Raw genomic sequence first — 15,766 nt, 5'->3', positions numbered from 1 at the left:
GAGAAACAAACTCTTTTTTAAAATCTTATGGGTTAGTGCCTTCCAGTACTCCCAGTGGTAGTACTCTAATAATGGTTTGAACGTGGTGTTCTGCAGTTATTGGATGGGATAGTATGAGTGGGATAAAGAGTACTATACCAAGTTTTTAATTTCTCTGTAGTAATAAGAGGGCAATTTACCTTGCTCTATATGAGTGAGGATGGCCTTGATTTTTGTCTAGTGCATATTTCTCCGTACACACATGATGTTATGGCCCTGACTATTGGCCTGCTTTGATCTTATTAGTTTGGTTATCTGTTTCATCTACCTTATGCTGTACTTCCTTAAACAAATTAACTAAGTCATGCATATTATATACATTCCAAAGTTCTTAATATGTTCTTTGCTGTGCTCATTCATTGGACTCAATAGGTCCACAGCCAGCTTGTGTTGGAATGCTAGTTTGTGTTCCCACGAGGTCCAGCTGATTCCAGCTTGAAACCACCCTGTACAGCACTGGTGGATAGACTCCATCAGTTTTGCCTTTGAATTGATTCAAGTGCCTTTTCCTCTACATTTCTGTCAAGAAAGCCTTTCTAATAGTCCTCTATCATTTTATCATACAAGTGGCCAAGCCCTGGCAGACATAACCCTTTTGGCAGCTGCAACAAAGTCAAATTCAACAGCACAGGTACATATATAAATTGAACATTGTTGCACAGCAGTTCTTTAAGGGACCTTAATTCCCATTCATTACTAGGTCCTACCTCCACCTTAAAGCGTTTTGAGTTTTTCTTTTTTTTTCCCCCACCCCCCAATGTACAGTATTTGTGCTACCCTTATTGATATGTGCCCTTTTGAGAATCAGGAAGGGTAGAAATAAGCCCTTATTTGATTAAATTTTACAGGAAACACAAAACATGTATAATGTTGCTTATGCCTAGCATTCACATATGGAAAATTCAAGTTACCATTTCCTAAACAGGGATTGATGCTGATTGTTGTTTCTTACACAATCACCACGATTTCACTTTTCTGCAAGGCCACTTGCAGAATTGTACTTGATACACCGGCATCATTTATTTTGCACCATAACTGAATTGGGCTTCTGGCTGTCACTTTGGATTGTTGTTTCTGTGTTTTAAGTTGTGTTCTCTGTGCACCAAGACTTCTTATGCATGATTACACCAGCTTCTCCATACAATTCCTACAGACTGAAAAATCAAAACACAATTTCTGGTGCTCCCTTAGTGGGAACCTTTGAACAACTTTTAGCTGAGTAGCATCTCATCATCAATCCTTGTTTTTAGATCTTGCTTCTATTCATACTAGATAAACTGCAGGGTTGGCTTTTTGTATTTTATAGTAGGCCCCCCTCTTGGTGCCGGAAACGTTTTTGTTTGTTTTTCCCTCCAGTGTTCACTGCACCATCACTCTGTCCCCAACTTGCCAATCTACACCTTGGGCTGGTTTGTTAAAGTATGCCCTCATTTTGGCATGAACCTGCCCCTGTTGCTGTGTTTGGATAAATCCATGTTTTGTTTTTTCCCTGGTGGATTGCTTTTAACACAAACCAGGCAATTGTTAACATGAATTTTTACATCTTTTTTTTTACAATAGGGCCACCAGGCTGCCTTAATTAGTCACTGATAAGTGGTATCAGCATTTTGGTGGGCCATTGATGGTACATCATGCACCAGTCTTAACATTTCCCTTTTAAGGGGTTGTGGTTGAACTTTCCCTGGTAAAGAGTGTTTTACCATTTAACTCCCCAAGCATTATTTTTTGTGTACGAGCAAATATCTCTGGATCAGATTCTCGCAATGTTACTAAATCAATGGTTTTTGCTTGTGCTCGAATGGTAACAGCAAGAACTGGATAATTGGGGATGGGACCACACCAAAGCCTGGCTATCAGCACCTTCATTCACTCTGTTTTTCTTGTTCACTTCCCCATGTCTGGTATGAGCTTTTACTTTAATCACATATACCACCGAGTTAGCCCATTTACCTGCTAGTTCCCATACATAGGACAAAAGGGCTTGATAGCATAAAGGCTTGTAATCTGCACTGCAAAATGAATTTGTACTAAATCAAGGAAGGTGGTTGTTGTTGTTAAGGCATCACAGACCCTTACAGTCTGAACATATTACACTAGCTGGTACTTGTCCTTTATTACTGAGCGATAATGCCTCTGATACAGCAGCCAACACAGTATACAGTGTTTGAACTACATCTGCGTTGCACAGGTTCATCCTGAACCGAGAGAGCCCAAACCATAAATTCTGTGACGGGTCCCTTTTGATATTAGGGCGACCCATTAGCATATATTGTCAGACCCTCAGGGTGCAGCCCTTCGGAATTTAAACTTATGTACTGCACGTGGATAAAAGGGTTAGGGGCTCCTCATGATAGGGAATTTCACCAGGACACTTGTATGGATTACCATCAATGAATAGTTCTGCTGGCAAAGGTGAGGATTGTTTAAGAGGACACACTTCAGTTTGGTGCTCTTCCAGCAGCAGAAACCACAGTGTCAGTCTATGACTAGACACTGTACTATTTTTAATTTTACCAGACAGAAGACACTGTAGAGGATGATGAGCAATGTACATTTTTATGCATCTCAACCCCACCAGATATCTGAAATGTTTCAGGGCCCACCACACAGCAAAAATTGGTTTTCATAGGGAGAAAGTAAGACTGGTTTTCAACTCTAGTCAGTACTCTGGACGCATAAGCTTTCTCTATCACTAGTCCTGAGTTAACACAGTTGAAATGGCTGTGTCCCTGGTTGCTACAAACAATCCAAAAGCCAAATGGTACAGTTGCTCTAAACATGTCTAAAAAGCTGCCTAATAACCAATTTACTACATCCAAACAGTAACAAAACCATTTATACACATTTGATCAAGATACTTAAATGGGATAAACCTAGGGATGCTTAGACCCGTATTGGTCAGCTCCAGCATGGTCAGGCAGGTATTAGCAATGAACCCTTTTAAGAGTTTACCCTTCGAGTTCACCCTTATTTCCAGTCTCTACCTAGATAAAATTTTTACAACTTCCTTTCTTCTCAAGGCCTTTCCTCCCCTTCTTCTTGCTTACCAACAGTTTGTCCATTGCCCCGGGTTCACGTAGGCTTTAACACAGGTGTGTGGGTTGAGAAGATCCATGTTTGGCTCATTTTAAGATAGATGTGAAAAAAGATCTATCAGTGAGAGGCCTTCTTTTTAGAAACTTCCCCTTATCTCATTAGTTATTCTTAGAACCAAACATTCTCCCTACTTCATTCCTTCTGGCCTTATAACTCATTATTTTCAAGGAATTCTACTTGCTAGTGATGGCCTTTCTTTGCAATACACATTTCCTTAAGTTAACCATAATTTTTTAATTTCATATTTGTCCAACCTGTTCATAAAAACTTCTGACAGTGTAGGATAAACACCTCTCAGGGATGGTCTAAGTTTAGTTGGTCCTGCCTCAGCACAGGGGGCTGGACTTGATGACCTCTCAAGGTCCTTTCCAGCCTTACATTTCTATAATTCCCTAACCTCCCACTCCCGCAGTGCATGGTTCTATGTGTTCCACTCTTCTGTTGCCATTTCAAAACTTTGTTTTGACTCACCACTCCAGTTGTGTTGCTCTCATACATGGTAGCTAACAAAGCTCAATGTGAAGTGTCAGAGGAGGAGATAAAGCATTCTCAGTCAAGCTGTGGACCAGACTTCCAAAGGAGATTAGCCTCATCCAGCGTGTGACTGCTCTTGGCTCATTGCAAGACTCTCCCCTTTGGCAAAGTATTTCCACCAATCACAGTAGTGATTTTATTTATGTATGTAATAAAAATGATATACTTGTGTTATATTTGAAGCGAAGTCACCTTATTCAGGGAGGGGGGAGAAACAGAAATCCTCATGAAGTTTACAGGAAGCCTGACCCTGGAGATTCAGTCCACAGGGGAAAAGCTTAGATATACCGTGTTGGGCGCTGCAGACAAACTAAACACTTCCCAGATATGCCTGGAAGCCTGAACGGCCTATCATGTTATCTAAGATCTGGAGTAACCACTAGGAAAGGCTCTAAGGACCATAGCTGGAGAGAGTAGTACAAATGATTAACAGAAATGTCAGGATTTAGCAATGTTAATCATGACCAAAGGAACGTCAAATACTATTTACGTGCAATATAATTTCAGTTGCAGGGGAAGCTGCTTAGGGACACAAGCTTTAAAATCACATTTCCATCTGCAGAGGTTGTACCTTGTCTCTAGTATAGTTAAAAGTAAACTCTATGATGCCTGTAACTGGCAGATATAAGCAAAACAAACTTTTTCCCTGTATTTTCAACGTATGTATTGTCCATGTGACAGCTTGCGTGCTGGGTCATTGTCACTCGGCTGTTGGCTCATTGCAATTCCTATTTCATCATTAGTATAGTGAGATCACTGTTCTGCAGGGAGAGCATATGCATGCTCTGTCTCAAGTCCTGCGGGAAAATGTGAACCAATAACAGCAAAGCTGAAAAAGAAGAGGCAGCTGGTACGTGTACACTCAGAGGAAAAGAGAGAGGCCAAGCATGTCTGGAAGTGCTCTCAGGACCACCCAGAAGACTCTTCTAAACATCAGCAGTAGAGCAGTAAACCTTTACAATGTTTCTTAAAATAGAAATTTTCCAGTAAGTCAGCCATATAAACTGAAGGGTGATCCTACAGGAAAACTGTTTTTTGCAGTTAAGTTTTAAAAAAAAAAAAAAAAAAAGAAGAAAAGAAAAGAAAAAGAAAAGTTGACAGTGTCCCTTTAATTACTGGAATTTCCTAACTCTTCAGACCTTGACTTCTCCAACTTAACATGAGAATTTAATTTAAAGCACTGCACACCTTCCAGCTTCTGCCATAAAATGAGGCAGGGTTCCTGCAGATGACAACTTCATTCACTGCCCAGCCCTGGTTCATGCACAGAGCATGTTCCATCCTGAGGACCAAAGCAAGATTTCTATGGAAAAAACAGTATGGAATCATGTAACTAAAGACTCTGTGATAATGCATATGCATATGCACAGGGAAGATTAATTAAGGCTGCACAAGCAACCTTAATTCTGGCATTTCCAAACTTATAAGTGCTTGACTTTCATTCTTTTATCATAGTTCTTGGTGTGAAAGGAACTAGGATTTTTATAAGGAGCACGTGGGAGTGTGGGGGTACGCATTCCATTATGTGGAATCAGATTGACCCCAGCAGTGTTGTCAGCGGGGTCTGAATGCAGGAACTTCAGATCACAGCAAAGACCTCTTCCCCTGAGCTAAAGGAATAACTGGTAGTATTACTAAGCTGTTATCCTCTGCAGACTAATCACTCCCAGGAAGAGGACACGCGTGTTTGCTAGACATCAACAAAATGTTGAAAATCAGGATTTATAGGTTCTGTTTTTGGCTCTGGAGGTCCAGTGGTTATGACTGCAAAGCCAAGTACACATTTGGCAGATTCATTCCGAGCTTCGTTGTGGATGAGATCCAAATCTGCCATATTGGAGACATTGATTCTATTCTTATCTCTGCTAGAAGTGTGATTGTGCAATGTCTGTAACCATAAAATGGGGGAATATTAGCTTGCCTCACAGGGTAGGAGGTATGAGGCCTTGTTCAGTATTGAGGGTTGTGAAGTGTGTAGGACTAGGCAGTGAAAGAGTTAAGTTTTGGGTTGTTTTTTTAAAAAGCTAAACTTTTTAATAATTGACAAAACTGCCCATTTTGTTTTTACTAACCTTGTTTTTAAAAATGGCTGATGATGTTGAAAGTTTTAAAATAAATTCAATCTGAGGCAGAGAGCAAGGTTGAAAGTTTGTCAGGATAGTTAGACTTGAACTTGTGCTCTCTTGGCTCCAAGGCCAGTGCGCACCCTCCTAAGCTAAAAGATATTTTCATGTGGTAGATGGGCAGGCATTTCCCTAGGCTACAACGCATTTTGGCAGCTCACCAATGCTTAGGAGCATGAGCAATGCAATTAGAATACTTAGAAAATTAAGGAGCAAGAGAAGAACAAGGTCTACTACATGTGTTGTAGTGGGTGATTTTCAGAGGCCAAATATCTATGGGTGTCCGTGGGGTAAAGCATCTCCCAGGTTGACCCACCTGCCAAATTTCAGGTTCCTTCTCCAAGCCAGGGAGGAGCTAGAGTTGTTTAAAAAGTCTAATATTCTTTAATAATTAGCCCATTTTTTTTTTCACTAATCTTGTTCTTTTAAAATGGCTGATTTTTCTTTTGAAAGTTTTAATATAAATTCAGTCTGAGGCAGACAGCAAGATTGAAAAGTTTGTCAAGACCGTCAAAGCTGGATAAAGGTGAAGTACGTACTATCAGAGATTGAAGTGTCAGAAGAGGTGCTAGGGCAAGTTAGTAATTTTAAAGAGCAGTAAGCTACCAAAGCCCAGATGGTACATCCAAGAGTTCTGAAGAAGCTTGAGTATGAAATGACTGAGCTGCTAACAATGGCAGGTGCTTGTGCATGTTAGGATACAGAAGGAATGGGATGGAGAATAATGCAGAGAATGTTGTAATGCCATTATATAAATAAATCTGGATATTGTGTGCAGCACCGGTCACTTCATCGTAAACAAAGATGATAGAAATAGCGGGAGCTCAGAGAAGGCCAGCAAGAATGCTTAAGGGCCTGGAAAATCTCTCATTTGAAAAGATTGGGATTGTTACCTTGGAAAGCAGATGAATAAGAAGGGATGTGATAAAAGTGCATAAAATAATGAATGGTCTAGAGAAAGTAGATTGGGAACTTTTGTTCTCCCTGCCTCCTAACATAAGACCAAAGGGACATTAAATGAAACATGGGGGAAAAAAAGGAAATATTTTTCCACACAGTGCTTAATTAGACAGGGGAACTTGCTGCCACAGGATATTGTTGAGGCTAAGAAATTAAGATGGAAAAAAGGATTGAACATATATGAATATTTGGAGCTGCTATAACTAATTCTTACAAAAAAGGAATTGCAGCAGAGATAAAGTCTCAGATTTAAGCTACTCTCTCTAATGATCAGGGATGAGACCACCTTCACAGGGGGAAGATTATGCCTCATATGTCTACTTTGGGGTTCTTGCACCTTCCACTAAAGCAGCTAATGCTGGCCACTGTCATACCCATGGTACTGGGCTAGATGGGCCACAGGTGTGATCCCATCTGGAAATTCCTGTATTCTTAAAGTTTGTCAAAATTATAAACAACTAAAAACAGGTCTATAATGTAAGATATTGAGCAATCTTATCTCTCAGTGCCACAGTGCACTCAGCCATGTTTGTGTAAAACTGAAAATCTCTGAATCTAATAAAGCCTCAAATCTCTGGCCTACATATGTGCAAGATGGCCAAGTTTAATTGCAGGAGAGACTTACACTTTTTGCATTTCCTGACTCTGGAGTGCTTCGTATTGTATTAAATGAGAGGATTTCTTGAGTTTTGTTTTTTAAAGAAAAATAATCGAGATCATGTTGATCAAGGAGTTCACAAATTCAGCCAGTAGAGCCCATGATATCATAAACAGGAGTTTTTCATTATTGGGGCTATGGTTAATCACTTTGACTCAGAAGTTCTCTTTCCTACAGGCACCCACCCTTGACAGACCTAACTTAGTCCCCTCCCGCCTGCCAAATGATGCTGGTCAGTTCTTTGCTATGAAACATTTTCATTTGCAGTGCTCGTAAGACCCTGTTATTTTGGAGCCCTTAAAGGGGAAATCCTTAAAAAGACCAGAAAAATTAGCACATGTGGAATTGCCAAATGTAACAATGTATAACTCAAACTAATGAACTGACTTTCTTCAAACTTGTCTTTGTCTTTTAAGTCTCAGTGAGATCTGCAAAGCAAGCCAAGTCAGAAGTTTGCAGTAAGAGCCATGCTTGAGTTATCTGAGCACAGAAATTCAGCTTGGAATATACAAGATCAGTGTTTAGTGTTTATACTTGTGTGATTCAATAATGGCTTAGCTCATTTTGCTAAAGCTTTCCCTCCAAATATTACCTTTGAACTGAGAAAAAAGCATGGGAGATCCTAGCCCCAAAGGAATGTGTGTTTGAGAAAGTTATGTGGGTTGGAAAATAGAATTTAGAACTTTCCCTTTTCTGTAGTGGATGGTACTGGTTCTCTGTGTGACAAATACAGCTTTAGTTTGTGGGATTTTTCTGTTATGAATCATATTAAAAAGTGAAGGGATCGAGGGGGAAGGACTTGCCCAGCTAGGAAACAGAAGCATGGCAGAGCAGGTTAGCTACTTCACAGCTTTTGGGAAAGCCTGCAGGCTGTACTTTATTGTACTTCTGGTGCCTTCCCTTAAGGGCTCTTAGGGAGCTGCTCAAATGCTAATGAATTAAGACTCTCTCAGCCCATTGTGAGACAAGAAAGTATTAGAGGGAACACAACTTACTCAAGGTCATGTCATGAGCCATAGCAGAATTGGGAATAGAGTTCACATTATTTCACTCCCAGTGTTGGGCTTTAGCCATAACACCACCCTAATGTAGACAGCAGTGTGTCTTGTCTAGCATGGTGTAACTTAAGTTGTGACAGTAATCTTTTTGCAGTGGACATGGTATCTATTGAGCTCAGTTCAGCTTGCTGCTTGTTGCAAGTGGTCTTGCGTATGGGCCTGTTTGGAGTCACTAAATGTGTGCAACTTGTGCAGACAGAATTCTCTACTTTCAACAGATATTATGTCCTAGTCTGTCTCCCATCTGTATCTTTTTTTCCTGGTGCTAACAGTAGCATGGCCATTCCAAGGGCATTTTCCTTTTCTTATTCACATCTCTGGCTAAACACAGTGAGGCATCAGAGGGAAAAATGAAAATGCACTGGGGTCATCCTGGAGCTCACTTTGATTCACGCAGAAGGAGTGAAATGCCAGATATTAAGCTGGGATTTACTGCCATCCGCAGTCTTCCAAGACAGCATGGAAAAGCAGTGTGTCCTGGGTAAAAAGTCAACTCTACAGATCTCCAGCAAACTCCACTAAGAAGGATTGTTGGACTCTGAATTGGGGCTGCTGTGAATATCTGTCCATGTAACTCACAAAGCTTTTTTCTTTTATAGTGGTGGGGTTATGATCTACATTGACCGAATAGAAGTTGTGAATATGTTAGCACCATATGCAGGTATTTACTCTTTTCTGTTTCATCAAGCAATATTGTACCTGACCATGTATGTCTGTTGGTGCAATGGAATAGTCTCCCTAGGGAAGAGGAGGAAGTCCCACTACGTGGGACATCTAAAACTGGACTGGTCAAAGCACTTGTAAAAAGGTTGTAGTGAACGCTCCTGGGTGAGAGGGTGGGATACATGTGGCCTCCCTTCTGTTGGTATGGATTTTGCCTTTTGACTAGGATGTTTTATCTAGTTCTACCTGAGATTCACTAATCTGTGCTGAAGACTTGCACCTGCTCCCACCCCATGCTCAGACAGGGAAAGCCTTGTTTTCAGAACACTTCAGCACTGAATACACTCCTCATGTACTGAGTCCTTTGAAAATCTGGCAACTTATTTATCTGCCAGTGGGAGTTGGGCTTTTTTGGAAAACTGGCTCCAATTGTGGGTGTCAACCACTTGGAAATGTGGCCCATAGAGTCCAAATCCAGCTCAATTCCTAGATAGTCCTTCTTGTGAATGCCCTAGACTGCTTGGAAGGTGCCCTGGTTAAAGATAATTGAGCCCAGAAGAGAAAAGCACTGATGCCAAGCTGTCGACAGGGTGTTCAGCACTCGAGTGCTGTCTCATCCTGCTGTTTCTGCTTCTCTCATGTGTCACTCTGTTTGGGCTGGGCTTCCCTGGATCCACCTGAGGCACATGATTGAGGCGTCATTGCCATAGTACGCTGGTGACTCGAACACAGTACCCACCTACTAGACTTGTCCCATTCTAGAGCACTTACAAAAGTGACCCTGCAATGAGCATCTCCAAGTGTTTGATCTTTTTAAAGCCTTTCTTCAAGTAGCCTAGCATCCAGCAAAGGCCAGGAAACCATGAAGAAGGATGGCTTTGTGCTTAAGGCCCTGGAGTTGGGGCCAGGAGAACCAGGTTCTCTTTTGGTGCTAACACAGGCTTCCTGTGTGACTTTGTGCCAAGTCCCTGCCTCCCTTTGGCCTCTGTAAGCCACCAATAGCATGGGTAGAATGAGGCTGCCCTATCTTGCAGGGTGGCTGGGAGATGCCATGGTTAATGTTTATAAGGTGCTGGAGAAGTGCAGAGAGCTTCATAGAGTGTAGCTCTGTGCAGGTCTTGCCTTGAAATGTGCGGGTCTTGCAGAAGATGGGCAGTCATGTAGGCACAGTGGTGCTCTAACCTTATTGCTTGCATTTATTTGCTATGTTGACTCTTAACATTACTGTAACGGACTTTAAGTGAACAGACAAAATGGGCCTGCTTTTGAGAGAGTGCAGAGCTAGTGAAGTTACTGCATGTGTTGTTAAATAGGGATGTGAACAGCTGAGGGGACTTTCCTTTCTTGGGAGCAGCATCCTCTTTATCTCCTATTTTATAAACCAGTTACTCTTGGCTTGGGCCTCACTCTCAGGCTGACAGCTGTGTTTGTAGCCTTTGTCCCTCAGGGGAGTGCATTAAACCTGAGCATTGCAGGAATTGCCTACCTGATTTTTCCAGATAGCAGGACAATAATGGGCATTGCTCACATCAAGTTGCTCCAGACAATTAGAATGGGGGCAAAAGTAGAAAAGCAAAATCTGAATATCTTTACTACATCAGAGCAGCCATCCTACAGCAGCTATAGCATAGGCTGGCAATACCACTTCCATTCTCCTTATCCTGATGCTGTTATGGCTCCCCTCACCAGAGAATCTGATTCTAACCCCATGTTTCCACACTCCCCTAGACTGGAGTTTTCTAGGCATGGGTTGTCCGAAGGTGAATGAGCAGGTGCAAACAAACTGCAAAGAGATTGACTGCCTCTTGATCTTAAAATCATTTGGACTTCGAAATGGCAAGCTTGGTTTGCAAAGAGCTCACATTCAGAAGAACTTAGTTTGCTTAGTTTGGGGGGCTAAAACTGCAGAACCAAGCACATGCAATAAGCTCAGCTACTCAAAAGCTGGTAAAGTTTACAAGTTTTTGAGCAAGGTGGAGTAGCTTGTGAAGGCAGTAGGCTTGGCCTAAGGCTTCTGTTGCTCCACCGGGTCACCAGTTGTGGAACAGGAAAGTGAAATCCCTGCTGCTGCAGCATGCGGAACAGCCTCTGGCTTTTTTCCCTTCAAAGCAGGGAAACATAATGCTGGGAACTAGTGTTACTGCAGCATTGAGAAAGAAACACCTGCTCAGGTGTCGGGGAGTCACAGCATCTACTAGGCCTGTATTCTGTATTCAGCACTGTCTGTTCCTGTATATGGCTCATAGCAGACTTCCCTGTTTTGTTTTTTGTTGTTGCAGACCATAAAGCAGGGCTGTGCAATATTCTTATCTGTGCATAATTATCCTACTCTTCTAGGTTTAGTTTGGACAATCTAGAATTGAGGGGATCTTACCTTGTGAGAGTGCTAGGGCTGTTAGAATGGCCATGTAGACTGAAAAGCATTGTTGTGTTGCCCTGTGGTAACTCTTTCCTCAGTGTTCGATGTTGTGAAGAACTACACTGCAGACTACGATAAGACCCTGATCTTCAATAAAATTCACCATGAGCTGAATCAGTTCTGCAGTGCCCATACCCTCCAGGAAGTGTACATTGAGCTGTTTGGTAAGTATGTGGGGACCAGGGAGTATACAACAAATGAAAGTGTAATTCAATAGCCAGCTATGCCTCTGCCCACAATTGCCTCCATTCACAAGTGTCTCCATTCACAAGTGTCCGTCAGGAAGCCAGGGTTGTGCTGAGATCACCAACAAGAACAGCCTCCTTGAGAAGGCACAGTTCACTACAATTATTCTAAGTCCTTATCAATGCGGGTTATTTCATTGTTCATGTGATGTCATATTGTGGGTTTATGGGGATAATAGTAGCTGTTAGCCCAGAACTGAACTTTGGATATAAGATCAAACAAAGCCTGTGTAAGTGGTCATAACCTGTCACCACTGCAACAAAAGGAGGCTCCTGGAAACAGAAGTTTGGAATGTCACACATTGCTCAGACCCTTGCACCATTGCTAAATGAGTCTTCATCACCACTTTGGAATCCTCCTTTGATTTCCGTGTGGAAGAAATGGAAGGGAGTTCTTTTCAGTCCCTTTGCCTCTTGTCATAAATATAAAGGAAAGGGTAACCACCTTTCTGTATACAGGGCTATAAAATCCCTCCTGGTCAGAGGCAACATCCTGTTACCTGTAAAGGGTTAAGAAGCTCAGCTAACCTGACTGGCACCTGATCCAAAGGATCAATAAGGGAACAAGATACTTTCAAATCTTGTGGGGTGGGGCGGGGGGGGAGGCTTTTGTTTTGTGCTTTTTGTTTACATGTTTGATCTCTCTTGGGACTGAGAGAGGCCAGACAGAAATCCATCTTCTCCAACCCATCCTAATGCAAGTCTCCAATATTGCAACAGTATAGGTAAGCCAGGCAAGGCGGATTAGTTCATCTTTTTATGTGAATTTTCCCTGTGTTAAGAGGGAGGTTTATTCCTGTTTTCTGAAACTTTAAGGTTTTGCCCAGAGGGGGATCCTCTGTATTTTGAATCTGAATACCTTGTAAAGTATTTTCCATCCTGATTTTACAGAGGTGATTCTTTTACCTTTTCTTTAATTAAAATTCTTCTTTTAAGATCCTGATTGCTTTTTCATTGTTCTTAAGATCCAAGGGTTTGGGTCTGTGTTCACCTGTACAAATTGGTAAGGATTATTGTCAAGCCTTCCCCAGGAAAGTGGTATAGGGCTTGGGGGGATATTTTGGGGGAAGACGTCTCCAAGTGGTCTCTTTCCCTGTTCTTTGTTTAAAACGCTTGGTGGTGGCAGCATACTGTTCAAAGCCAAGGCAAAGTGTGTACCTTGGGGAAGTTTTTAACCTAAGCTGGTAAGAATAAGCTTAGGGGGTCTTGCATGCGGGTCCCCACATCTGTACCCTAGAGTTCAGAGTGGGGAAGGAACCGTGACACCGGCTATCTGAGCTTCTTAACCCTTTACAGGTAAAGGAGGGATTTTATGCTACCCTTAGCTGTATGTTTATGACACCCCCTCTTATTGGTCTCCTTTTCAAAGTAACAGTCCCAATCTTTGCAATCTTTCTTCATACAAGAGTCTTTTTCTGGGCCCTTAATCACTCTTGTCACTCATCTGTGAAACCCCTCTAGTTCTGTAGCATCTTCTTGGAGATGAAGGGTGACCAGTGCTATACAGTGTCTGCACGAGGCCACACCATTGATTTATATAATATTCTCTATTATTCACCATCCCTCTGATATTTCCTCCTCCCTTGCCCCACATATTCAGAGTGGGGAAGGAACCCTGACACCTCTCCTCTGCTCCTGATCCCCAAATGAGATCCTTTGTCGTCGTGTCTCCTCCTCCGCCCCCGCTTCTTGTCACAAGTGGCATGTGTTGGTGTGTCATGTCTTGGCTTGACACCCAACTTCTAGATGCATGTTACCCATCCTCTACTAGTACCCCAATCAGGGCAGAGTTTACGAAGCAGCATCTGGGGGATGGTTGATTTTGGAAGGGCAGGGCAAAGGGGGTTCCTGGCATGGGAAAACCGGTTGGATTAGGACTTGACTCTGAATGTAAATTGCTGTGTACAGCACAGATATGGTAAGGCTGGGTGGGCTCAATAAATATCCATGGTAGAGAGAATCTTCCTAGTGCTATTTGCAGATTATCTTTAAACTTTTGGAAATTGGCTAATTCCAAAGGAGGAGTGTCCTGGGGAATGATTGATTTCCAAGCCTGCTGGCAGATGGGGATGGGCATCGTTCATCCACAAAGGCTTCCCTTTGCCTCTGTGCTGATGTGCATGGGCCCCCGTTATCAGATCAGGCAGTAAAGCTGTAACAAGCTGGGGAGAAGGGGTGTTGTAGAGTGCTCCAAAGATGGCCAGGCTTTGGCTCAATCTTACTTCCCTGGTAGCTTGATCCACAGCATGGCATCCTTGACAAAGACTTTATTTCCAGCTCCAGTGCTTCATCCTAGACCTCATTAACTGCACTCTTCCCAAAAAGCACAGCTGTATTGGAGGGGTGGTGGATGGAGAAGTAGATTGTGCTGTAGGTGGATCCTGATCTCTCCAGGGCCTTGCAGATTTAAGGCCAAAGCATCAAACTGGCATTGGAGTCAGTGTGGCAAGGGATGGTGGAGGGCAGGCTTGTGCCCTAAGTTCCACATGGTATTTCCTGCTGGGGCAGTCTGCACAGAACAGTTGGTGTGTTGCGTCTCCCATCAGCACTGGCTGCAGTGAGTTTGCTAGTGGGGGAGCCAGCCTGGAAGCAACCAGCCTGTGGATCACTGTGTCAAGGTCTCCTCCTGGAGAGATGAGGGGGAACAGGGTTTCCAGTGAGCTGTCGACGGATGCAGGCATTTCTTACTGTGTCCTTTAAAACTCCATGCTGAATGTCCCAGAGAATAGCAGGTGAGAGGGACATTCAGCATCAAACTAAACATAGAGGTTATCTCCCAAAAGCATACATATAGAGCTCCCACTGCCACAGCAGCTGGTGTCCGTATGGTGCAGCAGGCCAGGCATTGGGCTGGCAATAGTATGCCCATGATCCCAAGTTCACACACAGCACTGTGGAATCAGGAGGCAGGCAGCATATTGCAGGGTTTTGCAAAGTTCTTTATCCTTATTTTGTACTGTCTGGATGGACCTCCCTGCTGAGCGCTGTATTGACACTAATCACTACATGCACGTTAGCCAGGGAGAATGCTAAATTTTACAGTGCAGGCTGCAGTGTTGCTGAATCTCTCTTGTTCCTTGAACACAGATCAGATTGATGAGAACCTGAAGCTGGCCCTGCAAAAAGAGCTGAATGTCATGGCGCCAGGTCTCACCATCCAGGTAGGCTCTTTCCTAACAGGAAACTCTTCTATATTTCACTCCCATAAAGCTTACAGTTGAAAAGGGATGGAAATGGTTTCCTGCCTCCACGTTTCATATGGCTTTCAATTAAGTACTGGGCACATGCCAATTTGTCTGCTCTCTGCGAGGAACATCTTCTTGTTCCCCATGCCAACTGCCACCACTTCTGTGCACCCTTCAGTGTGATTACACGTATTGCACTGAAGTGTGCAGCCGCATCTAGCAGAGAAATGTTGTAATTCCACGGTCCGCTTCCCCAGCATGCTTCTGCATAGAAGCATTCTGTCTCAGCAGATTTGCAAAGCTCTGGCCATTCTAGCCACCTGGGCTTTTCGCAAAATCCATTTAGGACTTAGATGTTGCCCTTTTTTCCATGGAAAACTTGTCATTATGGTCAGAAAAGAGAGACTATGTGAAAGAGAGAGAAGTGATCTCTTCTTTCTGCACAGATCTGCATGTATTAGTTACATCTGCAAACATATTAGTGACAAAAATAAGTTTTTACTATTTCTGTCATCCCTGCAGAGCCAACCCAGCTCTGAGAGTGTGAGCGGGAGTCTGTCCCAGCCTACTCATCAGCACACTTGTTGAAGGTAACTTGAACAGGAGAAAATTGGGCTTGTTCCTCTTCTGTGTCTGTGTCATGTGTACAGAGGGAGGTTGTTTCCAAAAGACTTTTTTCTGCTTGCATTTTACATTAGAAATCAGTTCCATCTAGGCTGTGAGACTCTTTGTGATGGCTGAAGAACCTGTGAGCAGTCACTTGAGAGGCCCCCATTCTGGTACCCC

The 15,766-nt window shown here is 42.8% G+C and overlaps 1 protein-coding gene across 6 annotated transcripts in view; it reads left to right on the top strand.

Moving 5' to 3' along the window:
- The window catches only part of ERLIN1 (ER lipid raft associated 1), a 57,189-nt gene that overhangs the window by 32,010 nt on the left and 9,413 nt on the right, over positions 1-15,766 (top strand). For 5 of the 6 annotated variants that reach the window (XM_043551787.1, XM_043551786.1, XM_037903438.2 and 2 more), the window contains 3 exons: positions 9,068-9,129; positions 11,589-11,714; positions 14,883-14,956. In XM_043551787.1, coding sequence (XP_043407722.1) covers positions 9,068-9,129; positions 11,589-11,714; positions 14,883-14,956 — 262 coding nt within the window. Of the gene's footprint in view, positions 1-9,067; positions 9,130-11,588; positions 11,715-14,882; positions 14,957-15,502; positions 15,571-15,766 lie in introns of all 6 variants that reach the window. The other variant, XR_005226043.2, reaches the window with a different exon arrangement.

Source organism: Chelonia mydas, chromosome 7 (genome assembly GCF_015237465.2).
Source record: "Chelonia mydas isolate rCheMyd1 chromosome 7, rCheMyd1.pri.v2, whole genome shotgun sequence".
In the NCBI taxonomy this organism is placed as follows: Eukaryota; Metazoa; Chordata; order Testudines; family Cheloniidae; genus Chelonia; species Chelonia mydas.
The sequence above is the reverse complement of the archived record's forward strand: the minus strand, read 5'-3'. Positions and strand labels throughout refer to the sequence as shown.